Source organism: Leptidea sinapis, chromosome 26, assembly GCF_905404315.1.
Source record: "Leptidea sinapis chromosome 26, ilLepSina1.1, whole genome shotgun sequence".
In the NCBI taxonomy this organism is placed as follows: Eukaryota; Metazoa; Arthropoda; class Insecta; order Lepidoptera; family Pieridae; genus Leptidea; species Leptidea sinapis.
The window spans coordinates 10,015,641-10,036,749 of record NC_066290.1 but is presented as its reverse complement, the minus strand read 5'-3'; the positions used below and the strand labels follow the sequence as shown (position 1 = coordinate 10,036,749).

Genomic DNA, 21,109 nt, shown 5'->3' with positions numbered 1-21,109 from the left:
GCTTCCACTTTTCACCTAACGTTTTCAATAAAATTTGCTACAAGCTCGCCTTAAATTAATTATGCTATTATGAAAATTTCTTTCCAAAAGTATTGATTTTTGATCAATAGTGAAGTCTTCCAGGTAGGACTTGATGATGAGGTAGAGAGAGTGTGGGAGTTTGTCTTTAACTTTGCACAATAGTCCTTTGTGCCAGACTCTGTCAAATGCTTGGTGAACGTCTAAAAATGCCGCAGAGCAGAAAAGTTTCATTTCAAAGCAGCGTCTGATCTCGTGATGAACCCGAATCATCTGCTCAATTGTCGAGTGCTGTTTCCGAAACCCGAACTGGTGCTTTGGAATGATGTTGCAGTTTACCATGAGTTCATTCAAGTGGACTAAAAATATTTTTTTTCAGTAATATTATCGTAATCCAAATAAACATAACATATAACAGTAACAACGAAAATGTTCCCATAAAATAGTTGTAGTTTTACCCATGTTAAAGGGTTTTTGTTTAAATTTTGTTTTTTGTCAATCTTATTAAAATAGCTTACAGCAGGTATTTATACTACTAGCTGACGCGGCAAGCGTTGTATTTCCATATAAATTAATTGAAAAAAACAATTTTGGGGGTATAAAAAATAAATGTTGGCCGATTCTCAGACCTACCCGATATGCAGACAAAATTTCATACACATCAGTTCAGCAGTTTGGTAACAAACTCCGCGACACGAGAATTTTATATATTAGACTAGCTGACCCATACATTGTATTGCCATTTAAAGTATTAAAAAAATTCAATAATCGAAACTTTTGGAGTATAGAAAATAGATGACGACCGATTCTCAGACTTACCAAATATATCGTTCATAAAATTTATCGAACTACAATAACTATTACTTATATTAGATTGCCATCTTGCAACTCTATTGCGGATCTGTGGATGGAATAGAATAATATAAAAATCGCGATAAAAAATAGGTGTTGATCGTAGACGGGTGGAAGTTTGAAGTTGTAGGTGCTGAGAATTTATTTTATTTTCTGCTGCTGAAAAATTATTTTATTTCCTTGCCTTGGCTCCACTGCCGGCGGTACTCCAAGTTTAAGTTTTTATAATATGTTTTCATTTACGTACAATAAACAACAATCACGCTTATAATATGTCTGAAGCAAAACTCTGTCATTGCGTCTATTAGGCAGGGTATTTATTCAGTTGATTTGATAGCGCTTGAAATACACTTAATGACAAAGTGTTCAGTGAAAATCTGTCCAAATAACAGCATAATCAAACTTAAAGTGGATGGAGTTTATAATTCAGGTAAGTGGTCTCTTTAAATTTACAAAATAATATGTAAATAACATGACTATTTTAATAATTTTGTCAAATAGTTACATTTCAATTGCTAAAACTAAATACATCACAGACGAAATATGTAATATTTCGCACCCAATGGGTTTTTTTTAAGGTTATGCTTTGAAAATTACTGCCACCAAGTAATGTGTTTATTTAAATAAATGTTTTTATGTTATCTGTATAAGTTAAAGTCTACTTATATAAAACGCTGGTCGGATGTTATAGTATAATGCATTTTACTATGTACTTATTAGAAAAATTTGATACACCATAGCTTTTAATACATTAAAAAAATAGCTTTAAGAAAGAAAATAAATATATTTAAGTGATTAGAAATAAAAAAGAAGACAATATTTTTCCCGATAATCAATCTTAGAGTTCTGACCGTAGTATTTTTTTTTATCTAAGTCGGATCTGCGATCAGTCACAAGACTATAAGCGGATGAGTTGGGTGAGTATGACGTTTAGACGAAGAGACCAGTGTCTCATCTGCCTTCCTATAACACATCCTTCCTTTTCAGCCTTTTCATCGCTCTGGGACGGATTAGGAGATCATTAGCTAGGGTATTTGGGTGAACCGAGAGGCGATCAGCGTATTTCCTTTTGAATTTATCAATTTCCGACTGAACACTGGGAACGCCAAAATATACCATGGGGCACTTGTGATGGTACGCAGGATGTTGTTTTGCACACGTTGGATGAGCATGATGTTGCTTTTGCTGGCAGAGCCCCACAGTGGGATTCCGTAGGTCCAGATGGGCTTCAATACAGCATTGTAGATTAGAAGCTTATTGTCAGTAGACAGGACAGAGTTTCTACCCATGAGCCAGTGAAGGTTTCGGAACCTATGATTAATTTCATCCCGTTTCTTCTTTATGTGAGAAATCCAGGTGAATCTTCTGTCTAAGTTAAAGCCTAGGTATTTCACTTTCTCAGAATCTGGTAGAACATCAGAGCCAAGTTTGACAGGAGGGCAATTTTCCCTTCTTAACGAGAAGGTGATGTGGTTCGATTTTTGAGCACTTGCCCGAATGCGCCATTTATTCATCCATGCATGGGTCTCGTCTAAAAGGTGTTAGAGCTTATTACTAGCCTGTGCTGGGTCTTCATCGCTTGCAAGGTAGGCTACATCATCGGCATATGTTGCTACGGTGACGTCTTCAGATACCGGTAAGTCTGAAGTAAATATGCTATACATTACGGGACCAAGTACTGAACCCTGTGGAACGCCGGCTTCAATTTTTCGTAGTGTAGATCTGGCATCTCTCTGTTTCACTTGGAAAAGCCTGTCTTCCAGGTAGGACTTGATGATGAGGTAGAGAGAGAGTATGGGAGTTTGTCTTTAACTTTGCACAATAGCCCTTTGTGCCAGACTCTGTCAAATGCTTGGTGAACGTCTAAAAATGCCGCAGAGCAGAAAAGTTTCATTACAAAGCAGCGTCTGATCTCGTGATGAACCCGAATCATCTGCTCAATTGTCGAGTGCTGTTTCCGAAACCCGAACTGGTGCTTTGGAATGATGTTGCAGTTTACCATGAGTTCATTCAAGCGGACTAAAAATATTTTTTTCCCATAATTTTGATATCACTGGAGTTAAACTTATTGGTCGGAATAATGAAGCTTCATGAGGAGGTTTTCCAGCTTTGTGAATCATAATAATTTCCGATACTTTCCAGATTATGGGAAAATATGAAGTTCTCATGGTAGCATTAAAGAGTGAGGCAAAAAATGTTATGCATTTTCTGGGAAGATTTTTAGGAACTGTGAGAGTAATTAAATCAAATCCAGGTGCCTTGTTGGAATTCAGTCGTCTAATCTCATACGCGATTTCCTTTGGAGATGTGGGTCGGAGAGGCAGGCATAGCTGGAGATCTTGTCCAAGTACTTTATCAATCTCAGATTCATCGCCACCATCATTCACCTTGAATACATTTTCAAGATAATTGGCAAATACTTCTGTTTTCTCAGCGTCCGTTCGAGCCCATGAGTTTGATTGTTTGAGGGGAGCGTGATGTTCTTGCGGCTTTGCAAAGGATTTAGCAGCTTTCCAAAGCGACGTTTCGCCCTTTCCCTGAGGTGACAATCTTTGGAGAGTATTTCGGAATGAAGAATTTGCCTGATCTTGCAAGCTTCTTTAGCTGTTTTGCTGCTCGGTTGAAGGCGGTTTTATCTGCAGGATGGCGAGATTGATGCCAGATTCTTCGTAGTCTTCGTTTCTCTCTAAAGTTTTCTTTAATATCTGCTGATTGTAGTGACATCTTTGGAAGGCGAGTGGAGACTGGTGAGTTTTTCCATGCCGATACTTGGATCAGGTTTGTGAGGTACAAGCAAGCATTGTCAATATCCTCCGGAATTTTCATAGGAACATTTAACTGGATATATTCGTCCAAGAAATTACGAAAGCCATGCCAGTCAGTTTTTCCACTAGATAAGGAGTCAGATGGCTCGGCATGAATGACTGAAGTACTTAAGGTGAGGATTACCGGCGTATGATCAGATGAACCGTCAAGGCTCGATTCTACAGTGGAGTAAAGATGGCTGATCCCCTTGGTTACAAAGAAGTCCAACAAATCTGGAGTCTTGTTAATATCTGTTGGCCAGATCGTCGGTTCTCCCGAGGATATTGGGGTGAGGTGGAGACTATCAAAGCAGCTTTTAAGCGCTCGGCCTCTAGGAAGAGTCATGCGAGAACCCCAATATGTATGCTTAGCGTTCCAGTCCCCTCCTGATATGAATTTGGTTCCAAGGTGAGAAAAGTAGTCTTGAAACATTTGATAGGTTATTTTATGCTTACCGGACCTGCTCGGTCATCAAGTCTTATGGTAGTAGCCTGAATATGTTGGGTAGAGTATGCCTCCAGCACGGTATGTTTAAGGTTTGATCTTATCACTATTGCGGTGCCCGCATGAGCTTTGCCTATGTCAGGATGAGGCGTAAAGTAGATGTTGAAATCCTTCATTCGGTAGAGACTATTTTTTGAGGAATGTGACTCGGAGATAAGAACTATGTCAAGATTATTATTTTTAATTACTTCTTCAAGTTCAAGTATGTTCGATGACAGCCCATTGATGTTCCACGTTGCTATACCTAAGGGGATTACGAATGTAGTTTAGAGACAACGGACGTCAATAGGTTTAAGAGAGTACCTATCTGTTGAATGAGTTGGTCTATCTTTTTGGGATTGTTTTATTAAGATTTTTTCAATCCGACTTTGTTGAGGGTTGGGTTCAGTTTTACAGTCAGTGTTAGGGCTGCCTCTATTTGCTGTAATATCAGAGTAGCTTCGCTTGTCACGGAGTTGGGTGGGATTAGGTGCTAGCGAGGGTTTGTTGGGGTGATCTTGTGGTTCAGTTGGTTTAGTTAATTTCATGTCGTTCATAGAAGGTCGAGCAGGGTGTTTTCTGTTATGTTTTGTTTTGTTTTTTTTTTTTTTTTTTTGAGAGGAGGAAATACTGTTACGTATTTACGCCCCGGAACGGGGCGTAATATGTCGGACTCGAGTGTCCGCGTAAGCGGACGCCCCATACCGACTAAAACCTCCTCTGTGCTGTTAGCAGCCCTGGCTTTCACAGCGAAGTAGGACGTGGGCCGTGGAGGCCGCAAAGACTACGCAACAACACTCGCGGGGCGTCTCCTAAGGAGACTCGAACCTCAGACCGGCTGTGTGCTTGTGGGAAGGAGAGAGAATGAAAATGAAAATGAAGATGAAAAGATGAGAAGAACACACTCGCCGGCGAGTGTGGTGATGTTTAGTGTAATGTATGTAAGTGTGTATGTATGTGTTTATGATTGTATGTATGTATGTTTGTATGTGTGTAAGTAGTGTAAATGTTAGTGTGCATGTATGTTTGTGTTTGTGTCTGTTTGTGAAGTGTGTTTGTGGTTGTGTAAGTGGTGTATGTCAGTCCGTCAGTCAGTCCGTGTGTTAGTGAGTGTAGTGAAACGATTACAGGACGAGGACTAACGTCTCGTCGGGTATCAAAACAATGTGTGGTGTATCTAGGGTGCGGGCCGCTGGCCATCGTCAGAGTGACGAGTGCCAGTGGTTTGCGGTGGTTGACCGCGCCTACGCCTGCGAAGGCGGTGTGTGCGTGTCTGTGTCGGTGTTTGTGTGGGTGTCGCGTTCGCGATGGTGATGTCATCATCCGGGACTGTTTTGGTTTGCCTTTCTGGACGCGATTTCCAAATAAACCTGACAGCCTTTATAGTTTGCAGGATGGTCGCATGTGCACAAAGCACAATTTGCTGGAGATTTGCGATCTTCCTTTGCACAATCAGCGGTCTTGTGTCCTTCTCCACATTTAACGCATCTATAGGGCCGCATGCAGTTATTTTTGGAGTGACCATATTGCTGGCAGCGCTGGCATTGAACAATTGTTTTCGCTTTTCGAGGGTCTTTTATTATTACTCGCTGGTGGTGGATATACTCTATATTTTTCACTGCTTTGTTGTTATTATTTCGTTCCAAATTGACGAAAAATGTAAAAGATGGAGTTTTGTCTGGACCATATCGGGCGTTAATTATTTCTCCACGGACTTTATTACCAGTAGCTTCTATCGCATCGATTATTTCACTATGAGGTGTGGTATAATGAAGTTTCTTTATTACTATGCGATATGCCTTCTTTTCTTTTGGCGTAAACGTGTGACCTATCAAACCTTTGGCCCTTATTGCCGATATCACATCCTTGTAGGTTTCCGGGCAATCTACAAGAACTCGCAGTAAATTTTAGTTTGCTATCCTTATTTTAAATAGTTTGGCATCACATACTGATTCTATAAGCTTAGACAGTTCATTTACGTCTTCTATTCCATATAGAACGATAGGCGGAGGCTTATTCGTTTTTAGGTTCGGTGTGGAGTTCTTCTCATTTAAGGCTAGAGGAGAAAACCTATTTGATACTGGCACGGGAGTGCTGTTTGGTGGTGAATCGCTTGTTTTTTCCGCTTGTTAGTACCTGGCACCCGCTGCCAGGGTGGAGGTGCTTGCTGGGTGCATGGGTTATCAGTCATATCCAGTGTGTCTCTTGATTGTAGTTCTGATTGGTTGACAGATTTAGACATATCGCTAAGAGAAGCTGAGCGTGTTCTATTAAATAGTCCGGAATGGAATACTTGTTGAGTGAGGGTTTTTTGATTGGTTTTGGGTGAGGTAACCGTAGTATTGACTTAATATTATAATAGGCAATCGTGATTTATATGAAATCTGTTGTTATGTTATAGTACTTCAATAATATAATGGTATAATTATTATCAGTAAGTACATGCTTTTTTTTATGGAATAGGGGGACAAACGAGCGTACGGGTCACCTGGTGTTAAGTGATCACCGCCGCCCACATTCTCTTGCAACACCAGAGGAATCACAAGAGCGTTGACGGCCTTTAAGGAAGGTGTACGCGTTTTTTTTGAAGGTACCCATGTTGTATCGTCCCGGAAATACCGCACAAGTAAGCTTATTCCACAGCTTTGTAGTACGTGGAAGAAAGCTCCTTGAAAACCGCACTGTGGAGGACCGCCACACATCTAGATGGTGGGGATGATATCCTAGTTTGTGGCGTGTCGTGCGAAGGTGGAATACGGCGGTAGGAATCAGGTTGAACAGCTCTTCGGAACACTCCCCGTGATAAATGCGGTAGATAACAGCAATACTCCATGTGTGGCCGGACCTGCGCTTTGTAGAGCGCTAGAATAGCATTTCGTTATTCCGTTTGTTTCAATTATATTCCCAATCATCTGTGAAGTATGTGACATTGTGTCGTTAGATTATTCTGTTAGGGGTAATTTTAGTCATAAAATATTATGGCAACACCTAAGACTACTGTCAAAACCATTAGGAGGCTACTTCTATAGTGTCAATATTCGAAGTTTAATAAGATCTAACTCAAAAATAATTTACATTTTACAGCTGTCTTCGGTCATATCTATGTGACAGACGTAGTGTTTAAACTCTCTTTGTCTTTCTGACAGACTTTCAGATTCAAACTAAAGTCCAAAATAAAAACTCAGAATTCTGATGATACCTAGATTACCTACTCGTAAAATCTTCATGCTGTATTAGAAACAAGTTTGAGGATAGTAATTATTATTAGGTTTCAACAATGCTACTACATAACCACTTATCCATTGTCTGATACTACTCACGTCTCACAACCGTCTGCCACTACCAATATCAATATGTCTTTGGAACAAACTGCTTGTGATGGTAAGCTTTTAATTGTAATAATATTTACAGTATCAAAAATTGGATGCAAAGTATTTCAATTATAAAAAAATCGATTTAATTGGAACCATGTATTAGGATAGGCAAATTTATAAATCCGTAAGAACAAATTTAAAAATATTACATTTTGTCTTCAACCAATATTAAATATTTTAGAATTGATTAAATATTTTCTCATATTTGCAAGCCGTTCTTACAGACTTGAAGGCTTTTGAACGGAGGTTAACAGAAGTTATAGCATGCTTGCAGCCTGCAACAACTAGGTGGAGAAGTGAGTTTTATTAATCTTATTTATTTAAAAATTAATTAATTCTCCTTAACATAATCAGCTGGTAATGTTTATTTTTCTTTTTTACCCTGCAGCCAACATTGTATATCATGAACATATATTATAATCTACATTGTATCATTGCTAAGTCACAACATTAGGATTGTATTTGTATATTGGACAACCTTTATTTTTATTTTTAAAGAATAATGAGTTTAAAGGGCCTTTCCCTCATAAATGAATCTCCCATCAATAAAGGCACTATTGGATAACTTTTTGTCTTATTTTCAAGAATTGGTTGTAAATTAAATTTAAGTAAATTATTTATTTCAATAACTTCATCAGATTTTTTGTTTGATGTCAGCTAAATTACTGCCAACACTTTGGCAGAATTAGTCCTTTGAGAGAGAACAATAATTAATAACACAGGGATCTCTCCGTTTTAAAAATAATACCATGTATTATAATGTTTATGTATGTAATTGGATAATATAACCTAGTCCTAATCTGACTAATAGTTTCATATATAATACTGAAGTTGTGTTATTTATTAGTTGTAGTATTCATAGTTGTGCTTTACAGAAGAGCTTTTCTAATAATACTTTTATTACTACCACCCTATCAATTATATATAATAAGTCTATTTCATTTGTAATGACTGTTTCACAAGCATCTTGACAATACATAGAAATTAAATATAACGGAATTAAACCTGCACAAGATGGAAAATTTACATTTATAACAATGGTAGATTTTGACGTTCAATAAGTGATTTTAAATCCTATTTTGAATAAAAATATTTGAATTTGAATTTGAAAAACTATTGAGTGGACTATTAAGTAACAAATTTGTATTAATTATTCTATGATGCATTAAATAAATCAAATAAGTTTTCAATCAAATAATAACTTAATAAGTATGTGCCATATAAAAAAGTATAATTATGTAATACATATTATTATTATTTTAAATAAACATTATTTATGTGCATTGATTTTACAACTGGAATGATAAGAGGTCATCTATAGATTATATAATAAAATAGCAACTAAGTAAAAACTGTGCATTTAGTATTTTTTAAAGAATTGTTGTGTGTTCTGCTAACAATCTCAAAACCAGAAAACTATAGAATGTATATCTGTTTGACAGACTGTTTGGGCAAAGCCACGAGGAAGACAGTCACAGCTAGTATATTAATATGAATTTGTTTTATTTTCAGTTGTATTGGCAACTGTGTCGTTGTGTACAGCTATAGCTGCTTGGCACTGGCTGACAGATCCACTCACTCCTGTTGTATCACTGACACAGTCTCTATGGAATCATCCGTTCTTTGCTGTAACATCAACATTATTAGGTAAATATTTGCTAAGTATATTAGTATTAATAATGAAGGTTAAGCACAGTTATTAAAAGATTTCTTATTTTTAAGTGATCTTCCTGACTTTGTACTCGAACCACACTATTTGAAATACGCCCCAGCACTCTCTTCCACCAGTGGGAGGCTCCTTTGCACAGGATGCCAGCTAGATTATGGGTACAATAATGGCACCTATTTCTGTCTGCAGTTTTCTGTTTCGGTTTGATGGGCACCATAGCTAGTTTAATTACTGGGCAAATGAGACTTAACATCCTGTCTCAAGGTGACAAGCACAGTTGTAGTCCCCCTCAAAATTTTTGAGTTTTTTTAAGAGTCCTGAGCGGCATTGCATTGTAATGGGCAGGGCGTATTAATTACCACCAGCTGAACGTCCTGCTCGTCTCGTCCCTTATTTTCATCAAGAAAATCTTACCAACTAATGTTAACTTTTCAGACACTTGACATAGTTGGTAATCTCACACATGAGTTTTTTAAGGAAGAGAAGGACAAACGAGCGGGTTAACTGATAACCAACTTTGCAAGGTGTACTCACATTTTATAAAGTACCCATGTCATATTGTATTGGAAACACTGCACAAGGAAGCTCATTTCAGTTTGGTTGTATGTTGAATAATGGGTCTTGTAAACCACACTATAGTGGAACACCATGATCCATAAATCTTGGCATGTTTGTTCTATTCTAAGGTTGTGGCACCATCTGCAGGATCTATTTCACAATTGTGTCAAAATAAACCAGTCACTCATGTAAGCCTCAAATGCCTGACGGAGAAGTCTATCCACAGACTTCTCCGTCAGACACCCGGTTCTGAACTTCAGAAAGGAGCTGGGCGGTTTTTTGTGACTGGTAATCCAAATTAATCCCTCACAAAATACCATGCACCCATGCATATATGTGAGAAAGGTTAAATAAAATTTATTTTGAAATTTTAACTTCCAGTGTTATTATTCATGATGGGAGTCCACAGGAAGGTTATAGCGCCGAGCATCATAACTGCCAGAACTCGGTCAGTTCTCAATGACTTCAACATGTCATGTGATGAAACTGGCAAACTTATACTGAAGCCACGGCCTGCAAATAATATTATGACTTGCCTAAGTCATTAGCTTATATGATGTATTATGGTGCGTACAGACTCATGAAACTCAAGCATATTTCATCAGAACTGAACATGTACCTCGGAACTGTTCCCTGTGTGCACGCGACCGCAGCGCCTTCTACTGAGAATTGGGAACTATACAAAAATGGTGTCCATTGCTGTCCAAACCTGGTTATTTTCGTGTTCACTTTTCACGCGCGTCTCAGTTTACTCAAAGCATACCGATAATATGAGCACAAAGCGCGCCCCTTTGTGTTCAAATATCACTGCACGTGAATTGTAATGTTACGTTTCACTGGCCTGTATGTGCCATTAGGTTATTTCTGCAATTTGAAATACGAACTAAGTAGCATTTAAGTAGTAATTTGTAGTTTCAGTTAAGTTAATTAAATAAAACAATTAAGCATGTGATACTAGTTCATGTTTATTTATACCTTTGGTGTTTCTATTATATACAATAAATAGTTTAAACTTAAACATTCTAAGAGTACTTAAACATTTGAGAAGCAATAATATTATATTACCTAAAATATTTAGCTATAACAAATGATTCTACTTCTAAAAATAAACTGTCAATTATAGTGAAGAGGGTTGTCCGCTCCAAAAAATATATTTAATTAAAATTTTACCATAGTGTTTGATATCACAATTTAAATTACAATATTTTTAACCAGCAATAAGTAAACAATAGTGCATGGACAATAATATTAAATATAAGAACAGGAAAAAATTTATACTAATAACATTTTAAGAAATTTTCATTTAATTTATCAATAATACATATTTTTACCAAAGTTCCCTAATAACTATAAAATAGCTTTATATGACTCTAAAATCTAAACTAGCATTTATTATACCTTTCAATAAATACATATTATATTATATAAAACCCAATAAATTGGCTTATAGTATTTTTTCATGTTAGGAAAATTCTCAAAAATACAGTATATTATGCATTAACATTAGGGCAGTGATATTTTGAAAATTTTATTTAATTATCTGTAAATGCTGCCATACTCAAAGACACACTTTAAATTTAGTTTAACAAACATTTCTTAATAGTAAATAAATCAGGTTCTTTAAAGACACCTGCCTTAAATGTATAAATGCCGTGTTAATAATTCATTATATTAGGATTTTATGTGCTTGTTAATTCATATTAACAATCACAAAGTCTTAGCCCAGAGTTGATAAAAATTAAATCAAATTGTTTTTTATTTCATACATATCGGCGTAGGCGTACGCTTGCCTCTTACCACGAAACTTATATGGTTTGCGACAGTCGCTTTTTAGGACATTTAGTAATACTTATCAACTCTCGGCAAACAGAGTACAATATCTAACAATTATCATTTTACAGTTAGAATTGATTAATAATAATAATTCTGGTTTAAGCTATAATTATTATTTTATATATGTGAATTATGCTATAACAATATAAATATTGTGAAATGAAACTTATCTATTTTAATAAGCAACAATAACATTTAAGTAATATTACTTAATTATTCTGTACTCATAACACTTCTATTGTTATCAAGGTAATGTGTTAAAGACATTCCCTAAATGAATATAAAGGCGATAGTGGAAATTATTAATACACTTACCTATTCATCATTGATGACTGTTTGTTTTTCAAGAATTAATACAGGAATGAATAAAAAATTGTAATATTGAATACTGCACTAAATCCTCTATATTTTAATATAAACTATAATCAAGTCTTAAAACCAGTTTTTAAATCCGTTTAAAAACATAGCATTAAACAAAAATGAATCGGTTCAAAAAGATCTTTCACCAAAAAGTGTTTTAAAAGCGCTATCCTCTAGACATCTTAGTCAGTATATGGGATTGGACATTGGATTTAACAAACACTCACCAATTACCATTCTATACGTCATGATTGCATGCTAAATTGCCATCTGCATGCATTACAGCTGTCAAAAAAAATCAAAATTTTTAATTGTTCATCATTCATTTCAACGAAAGGATAAAGGGTTAGAGCCCATACAGCCAGGTTTCGGCGGTGTTTGTTCCTCTTCAATAAAAGCTCAAGCCTAGTTTTTGTATGTGATGTTCATTAGAAATATTTTGAAAGGCTAAAGTCACCGTTTAACTACACCACGTGACGCGTGAGTTGACATTCTAGGCGTAATATCGTGTTATAATATCTGCTTATAGTAAAACAATAAGACATAAATATTTTAGGAACAGCTCTAGAAACTATTTCTTTATCTATGTAATTATTTATTGTATATAAGTTTTATATAGGCAGTTAATTACACACTATAATAATGATTTATACAGCATGACTGGTGATAAGACAATATACGAATGTGGAGGCGGACACACGAACCTATTGGCGCTTGCGCTTAGCTAGCGTAAGAGTCACATAATATGATACTCAATTTATTTAGTATGGGGAAATTAGTTCAACAATCAAGCTATCATTTTTTATAACGAGAATGAAGTAGCGAGTATACTCTCCTTAAATATCGTTAAATGTTTCACCAGTCAAACTGTATAATAAAATGTCCCAGACTTACAACTTACTAGCGTATCGATAAAGTGTGCACAAGAGAGGAGAACATGTCTAACGGAGTTACATCCAGATAGAAAAGGTAAGCGCATCTCACTGTAACCGTCTATAATTAATTTTAATTTACAAGTCGTAAACAGTCAGCCACGCTTGATATTAGCTCCTTACTATTTAGAATATTAACCCACTATCAGATATACTAACACACACATTATCGGGCTGTCAGGTCGTCTATACGCAAGTATATTCTAATCCATACATAGCTTTAACACTTTCCCTACATTTCTAGAAAATTTTTATTTCAATGATTGAAGTTTTGTATAACACATACGCTATGAGACTCCTATTTGACAGGTGTCAATGTCAAACGGAGTAGTTTCTGCAAACATACATTAAATTCGACTATAGAAAAGTTGAGATGAAATCATATTTGATTTGGTGTAGGTTTATTCAAATCAACTTCAAAAATTATTATAATAAGCATGTTCTAATGTGGAAGACTAGACAAAATTAAATATAATATTATGAATTAAAACAAGTCATTGACATACCACTAACATAATTTTGAGCTTCATAGCGGCTACAAAATAGTGTATTAAAAAATCCACATTATTTGCATTATAAATTATCCTGGATGGCCATAACTTTAATATTAGTATGATAAATTTATTTGTATTAAACGAATAATAGTAATAGAATCTTCGCACATTAGTGCATACAAGTTTTATGGAATTGAATAAAATCATAAAGAGCATTAGTTTTCAGTCTTTTTACGATATACTTTGGCTAGATTTAACTAGGTTTATTATTTTGTTTAATTTGTGCGTTTTAGAGTTTCTGCGCAGTATTAATTTCAGAAATTCTCCCTGGAATATAACTTAATTTTACGATACGTGTACGAGAGCGACAAGGATAGATAGCATAAGGTCGATGACCTAAACTTTTCTTGTTCACGACCGCAACAAGGCAACTTTTATAAACGAACGTAAGTAGACGCGTTCACTGGAGTATATTGCACAGTACATGGTAACCAATTACAAGGATCCTACGATACATCTAATAATATAATACTTATATAATACTCTATCTTACGACTTACAGTTTGAAACTACTTTAAATTCTCTTTAGTTATGACAAAGTGTTGAACCTTGCACTCGTGTGGGGCGGGGGGAGTTATTTCTCTAAAATTAATGAATGCTTTTAAAGCTATTATGATATTATACTACTATTCACTTAATTTGTTTACAATGAATTCTATCGCATGCAAAAATAGTAAGTTTGTGTGAATATTGCACATATACGCTTACTGTCTTATTAATAATCGTAAAGTTAATCCAAGTTTTAAATTACTTCTGTAGTGATTGTCACGTAATTCTGAACTCTGAATGATTGTCACGTAATTCTGAACTCTGAAGTGACAAAAATTTTAAACTTGAAATAACTTTACTCCGTGTTTATTAACAACAGAGTTAGAGTATTAACCGAAAGGAGACAATCTAGCATTATGCGTGCGTATACAAGCCGTTGGTGGTTGTGATGGTTTCAGAACTATACAAACATTGATTTTAGTTATATAGAACAAGATAAATGCCTCCTTTCGTTCGATACTCGAAGCAATATAAATAGAATCAACATCACTAAATTGATTATGTAACGAGCTAATATTAATATTTAGCAGCAATTAAATTAATATTTAACATAATAATAAAATCTAGAATAAAAGTTTCCACCAACGTGCATCAATAGAATTGAAGGTGAAATCTTTTAAATTAGAATCTTATAGTGAGGGTAGAAAGAAAATTCCCTTAACCGATATAGAACTAACTCGTTTGATATAACTATTATTAAAAAGCTTTGATTAAAAAAATATCAACTGTAATTTATCACAACTGCAAAGGAAACACATTAGGAATAGTATGTCGGTAATGCCTAAGTTATTTAGTACTACTAAATTTATTTTAAATAATAGTCGGCCATGGTTTGATCTTAATATTGGAATATTTTTTTTTAATTATATACCTAATATAATTTCACAAACAACTGTTCATAATCATTATAGACATAAAAAGGCCAAAGAAAAAAAACACATTTTCAACTTTTCTTTGGAAAAGAGGACAAGTGATCACTGTCGCCCACATTATCTTGCAACACCAGAGGAATCACAGGAGCGTTGCCGGCCTGTTACAAAAGTGTACGCGCTCTTTAACTTGACATTTTACAATTATGGTAGCATTTCGGTATTCTGTACGGAAGTACGTTTAATGACCCGAAGTACTATGTCACGTCGATAGAAAACGATATCTATATCGATATATCGGGACAGCGATATCCACACTATACATTTTTTTTTGGAAGAGAGGACAAACGAGCGTACGGGTCACCTGGTGTTAAGTGATTACCGCCGCCCACATTCTGTTGCAACACCAGAGGAATCACAGGAGCGTTGCCTTTAAGGAAGGTGTACGCGCTTTTTTTGAAGGTACCCATGTCGTATAGTCCCGGAAACACCACACAAGGAAGCTTATTCTACAGATTTGTAGTACGAGGAAGAAAGCTCCTTGAAAACCACACTGTGGGTAAAACGCCATACATCCAGATGGTGGGGATGATATCCTAACTTGCAGCGTGTCGTGCGAAGGTAGAATTCAGCGGCAGGAAACAGCTGTTTCCTTGAACCCGTGATAAATGCAGTAGAAGACGCACAATGAAGCGACGTCTCTAGGCAACGCAAAGTGTATAAAGGCGTGTCGTGCGAATAATTATAATTTAATAAATCTACTAGTCGTTCACAGAGAACTGGGTACCTGTCAATTTGAGCTGCTCTGTGTTGCACGCGGCCAAATGGATCGAGCTGATACTGGGGTGCGCAGACCAGAGGTGACAGCAATATTTTATGTGTGGCCGGACATACGCTCAGTAGCGCGTTAATGGTACGAAGTAACATACCGACCGCTCACTTCCCCCCTTACTATAAACGCGCTACTGAGCGTTAGCGATAAAGAAGTATATCAAGAGCGATAGATATCGTTTTCTATCGACGCAACGTAGTAAGAGTCACTGACCGTAGCGCAACAATAACAGCCATCAAGAACAAACCTACACTTCATATAATTCAGCTGTGATTCCCGAAAAATATTTACATTCTTGACCTGTATAAACGCTCCAGTGATTTTGTGTTTTGATTAAAGTAAAATGTTTCTGCAAAAATGTCTCAAGCATGGAATCCATGTTATTATTGACAACTTCATTGTTATAATTAGCATCAAGACAGATTTTTATTACGGTCTACTCTTCCATAATGTAGGTACGCGTCTCTTTTTCGGAAAAAATCTTTATTTGGGCAGTAAAAAATCTGGAATGCTATTGGTAGAACTACAACGGTCGTGTTGTGACGTCACGCCTCAGCACCAATGAAAACGCGTAAAACTTAAAGCTGCACAGTGATTGGTGTTTCAATACATAGATTGTAATTGAAATAATTTGTAAAACGATGAAGCTGTGAATGTTGATTTAAAAGAGTGCCAATGGCTTTCTTGTCACTTCTCGTTAAACATTTTCTGAATATTACATCATTTAAACGTATGTCTATAAACTGTGAGACCTGTGAAAATAATTGAGGTGGACAGTTAACTTCTGTTTTGAGCAAAGCACGCCCTAACACAAACTGAAAAACAAATCGCGAGTGTTTGCGCAGCTTGTCACGTACACTAAAGTAATAAACCTGGCCTGTTTTCATCGGTTGTCTAACAGCAAGAGACTATCTACATGTATAAATTATCTGAGTTCTGAGTGTAATTTCTTTGACCTAAATAAATAAAGTGAATTTTATTTGATTAACATGGCCGTTTGTCGTATTAAAATTTAAATCTCAAACATTATATCAAAGTGATTTTTTCGAATCCTTTCATAATAAATATATTTATTTAGATGATTAATTCTTTGGTGTTTAATACTGTTGTTTGCCCATTTTTACTAATAGGAGGCTCCTTTGTAGAGGATGCCGGCTACCTTATGGGTACCACAACGGCGCCTATTTCTGCCGTGAAGCAGTAATGTATAAGCATTATTGTGTTTTGGTCTGAAGGGCGCCGTAGCTAGTGAACTTTTTGGGTTTTTCAAGAATCCAGAGCGGCACTGTATTGTAATGGTCGGGGCGTATCAAATACCATCAGCAGAACGTCTTGCTCGTCTCGTCATTTATTGTCATAAAGAAAATGGGGTCAAACCATAACCGACTAAGATGAAAGCTGAACAAATGCCGTCGAGAAATCCCCATCAATTATTGTCACATCATTCCCCACAGCAACATGCAAGGCTGGAATGCTGTCCTCACGCGGCCAACAAACTCCTTATATTCTTGGGCGTCGACTGACTGTTCAGATGCTTGGTGGTATACCGCAGGGCGTTGAGGAGTGGCTCGGCTTTCGGCGGTGGTTGTTGCTGGAGGAACTTCACACAGCCCTTCACGTCCACGGACGAGGAACGGCAGAATGCTCCTGAAGGATGGACCCAGTCGTAGAGGATGATCAGGCCGACCATCACGCGCAGCACGAGAAGTGAAGTCTCCTCGCGGCTGAATTGTGCGACCAGTTTCCTGCAAGTTTAAAGCATATTATTAAATAAGACTTTGTGACTAGCTGTGCCCCGTGTATATACCTATCATATATATATAGACAAAACAATAACACATGTGCGTCTCGGAACGCCCGACAGAAGTAATTAATCTAAGTTGAACTATTTAATATATAAATTGTTTATCTTGAGAAAAGCTTCGGTAATAACTTAAATTTTATGTATATTAATATTATAATGTAAAGATTATTTATTAATTATACTGATTTTAAAATATAATTACATATGAATTTTGTGTATATACGTTACAAAGTAACAATTGGTTAGAGTGAGAGAGGAGCCAGCCCGCCGCTGCCGTATTCGTGAGAGAAAGGGAGGACAGACAGACAGACATCTCTCATAAATAAATAAATAAGAAGTTATCACTTCAAAAGTTGTCTTGGTATAGCTTTTATAAATAACTAGTATAAGAAAAAGGCAGGAGTTCTCAGTTACACTCAGGATACATCTTTGTAGTGTTATTGTTATTATATTCACGTAACACTTACAATTAAACCAACGTGCGAGGGTAAGGCAATGGAGGAGGGCTTCTGTTTGAATTACTTCACAAAATCCAATATTTGGGTTAGCTAAGACGTGTAGTCAACTATCACAAAACTTATACAAAAACTAGTGAACCCGACAGACGTTGTCCTGTACACACGACTTAAATTTGAAAAATCGGTCCAGCTGTTAGGAGGAGTTCACTAACATCCACATGAGCAGGAGAATTATGTATTATATGGACGGAATTGAGAATCTAAACCAATCTCAAATTCACTGGAACACAAAAAAAAAAATCATCAAAATCGGTGCGGCCATTTTGGAGGTAGTTCAATTGCAACAGACGCACAAAAGAAATATATATTAAGATAATTATTCAAATTTGCAAGAAAAACAGACATTGGCGCGTTCAAACAAACAAACGAAAAAGAATCTTCAGCTTTATAGATTGCAATGCAAAATGCATAATTAAATGTATACTGAAATATTAATTTAATATCTATCTTACGCATACTGTTCTGAAACGTACCTAAAGACAAACATGTGCACAGACCAACTGACAACCGATCCAATATTTTTATAACTACCTACATCTTATCTCAATAAAACGAAATAAAATATACGCAGACTTTTTTTTATGGAATAGGAGGACAAACGAGCGTACGGGTCACCTGGTGTTAAGTGATCACCGCCGCCCACAATCTCTTGCAACACCAGAGGAATCACAGGAGCGTTGCTGGCCTTTTAGGAAGGAAAATGCGCTTTTTTTGAAGGTACCCATGTCGTATCGTCGCTGAAACACCGCATTAGGAAGCTCATTCCACAGCTTTGTAGTACGAGGAAGAAAGCTCCTTGAAAACTGCACTGTGGAGGACCGCCACACATCCAGATGGTGAGGATGATATCCTAACTTGTGGCGTGTCGTGCGAATAATTATAATTTAATAAATCTACTTTTCATAACGTTCCTGTTTTTATTAATTTAATAAGTATCTCAATTTAGATATACAATCTCATATTGGAAAATCATCACACGTCTCTGTCGAGAGTAGAGCTCTCCCATACGCTCGCACCTTGATAAGCAGAAGAATATCGCGTACAATTCCTTGCGCCATACACTTAAAATCTACTACCGACAGACGACGCGTGGTAAATTTCATTTGTTATGTCATGTGGTGGTGATCAAAATCGGTGACAGACACAATAGATTCGCTTTCCTTTTCTATTTTGGTTATTATTATTATTTCCTATACCTAATAGAAGGCCTTCGCTATGTCCAAACTCGCCTCTCCCTTCCAATCAACCGCCTGCGCCCATTAATGGAGATATGCCTAGAAGATCATCGGCTGAGTATCTCTACGGTTATGGTTGTTAAAGGGGCTATAGTACAGGTCAGTGCAGTCCTGTTTCACAGCGACCAATGTAATCTATTGTGATAGTCACTGTTTACTATAACTCACCGATAAGATTGATTCTATTCATGAATCTTATTTGATGACTAGCTGACCCAGCAAACGTTATATAAAGTATGAAAAAAAAATCAATAATTAAAATTTTTAGGGTATAAAAATAGATGACGACCAATTCTCAGACCTACCAAATATATCATACATAAAATTTATCGTACTACAATAATCATTATATTCGATTGCCATATTGCAACTCTATTGCGTGTCTGCGGACGGCAACTCTATTGCAGACGGGTGAAAATTTGAAGTTGTATGTATTTTTTAATGAATCATAATTAAATAAATTGAAAACAAAATGTAAAAAAAATTAAAAAAATAAATTTGGGGTGGATTATCCTTAATATTTAGGGGGATGAAAAATAGATGTCATGAGAATCGGTCAAGCCGTTTCGGAGGAGTTTAACTACAAACACCGCGACACGAGAATTTTATATATTAGATTAAAGATATGCTACGTTTACACATTAAAATACCACATTCAGAGAGAATGCGTAACGGGGTTTCATCTGCACTATTACAGAATCTGTGAGGCCTTACTTAAAAGGTGTTTGATTGAAACAATCTGCAGTGCTCCCTTAGTGTAATAGTTAGAATGCGTTAGTTGTCCCTACTAAACCGTAGTGCCTTACGCGAAGCCTTTTTTTAAGGTGTTGAGTGACCCTGACGGAAACCGCACTGGCAATCGCTGATCAGCTGGTGCTCCTCTGGGTATCCAAAGTATCAAATGTGTGTCCATTAATTTCGCTGGTAAACCAGACTCTTTAAACATGCACATTGTATTTAGGGTTACCGTTTACTAATTTGAGAAGACCGGCCAAAAAGCCTGACATTTCAATTAAAATCAAGACTTTTAAGTTGATCTCGTTTAGAATTGGTTTTCGTAAACATTAGATTTGATAATAGTTAATATGAAGTTATATTACTACATATTCAATCTTATGTATATATAAGAGATTTCCACGTATATAGTCACTCATCACGATATCACTGGAACCATTAGAGCTTAACACTTGAAATTTGGTAGGAATATTCTTTACACCGAGTAGAGGTCAGCTAAGAACGGGTTTTCCAAAATTCCACCCGCAAGAGTTTTTGATTATGAACAGAACAACGTCTGTCGGTTCAGCTAGTTAAAAATAAAATCCGAACAAGTTAGTGAGCCGCATAAAATCCGGACTGCAATCTAACAGTCCGGAAAAGTAGACATGACGATACAGCACAGTGGTTAGTGATCCTGCCTACTGAGCTAGAGGTCCCGGGTTCGTATCCCGGTGCAAACATTTATGTGATGAATATAGATGTTTGTTTCCGAGCCATGGATGTATATTTGTATTTATGTATGTTTAATTAAGTGCATTGTATTACATAATATATCGTTGTCTTGGCAAAAGAATATTTTATAATTTGTGTGTGTCAATATTTTATTATATTTATTGTGTCCGGATTAATTCGGACTGATGGTAACCCTAACTGGATCAGAAGCATTCAGTTGAAACTTGTAGTAAGAGGAAACTGCAACACATTACAAGATTTGGCTCGCAAATAACACGGGGATAGTAAATTATACAAAGCAGAACGCTAGCGTGATCAAATCGCGGCGCGCCGTAACACATTACCCGGTTTAATATCTGGAACGCACGTCATTCTTCACTTACCTATTTATATAAACCTAGTTTTGGGCCACGAC

General features: G+C 36.3%; 2 protein-coding genes across 4 annotated transcripts in view; one reads left to right on the top strand and one right to left on the bottom strand.

The window, feature by feature from the left end:
- The first annotated feature begins 7,204 nt into the window (after positions 1-7,204).
- On the top strand, positions 7,205-10,716 carry LOC126972511 (nuclear envelope phosphatase-regulatory subunit 1 homolog). 3 transcript variants are annotated; one of them, XM_050819331.1, is made up of 4 exons: positions 7,205-7,539; positions 7,745-7,828; positions 9,045-9,179; positions 10,141-10,716. In XM_050819331.1, the coding sequence occupies exons 1-4, from the start codon at positions 7,512-7,514 to the stop codon at positions 10,305-10,307; spliced, it is 414 nt and encodes a 137-aa protein (XP_050675288.1). In that variant the 5' UTR covers positions 7,205-7,511; the 3' UTR covers positions 10,308-10,716. The 3 variants fall into 3 exon arrangements, with proteins under 3 accessions (XP_050675288.1, XP_050675291.1, XP_050675290.1); XM_050819333.1 differs by having other exon boundaries at positions 7,210-7,539; positions 7,757-7,828; XM_050819334.1 differs by lacking the exon at positions 7,745-7,828 and having other exon boundaries at positions 7,206-7,539.
- LOC126972479 (CYFIP-related Rac1 interactor B) overlaps positions 10,705-21,109 on the bottom strand; it is a 58,469-nt gene continuing 48,064 nt past the window's right edge. Inside the window, exon 4 of the mRNA XM_050819277.1 lies at positions 10,705-17,433. Coding sequence (XP_050675234.1) covers positions 17,169-17,433 — 265 coding nt within the window. The 3' untranslated portion in view covers positions 10,705-17,168. The remainder of the gene's footprint in view (positions 17,434-21,109) is intronic.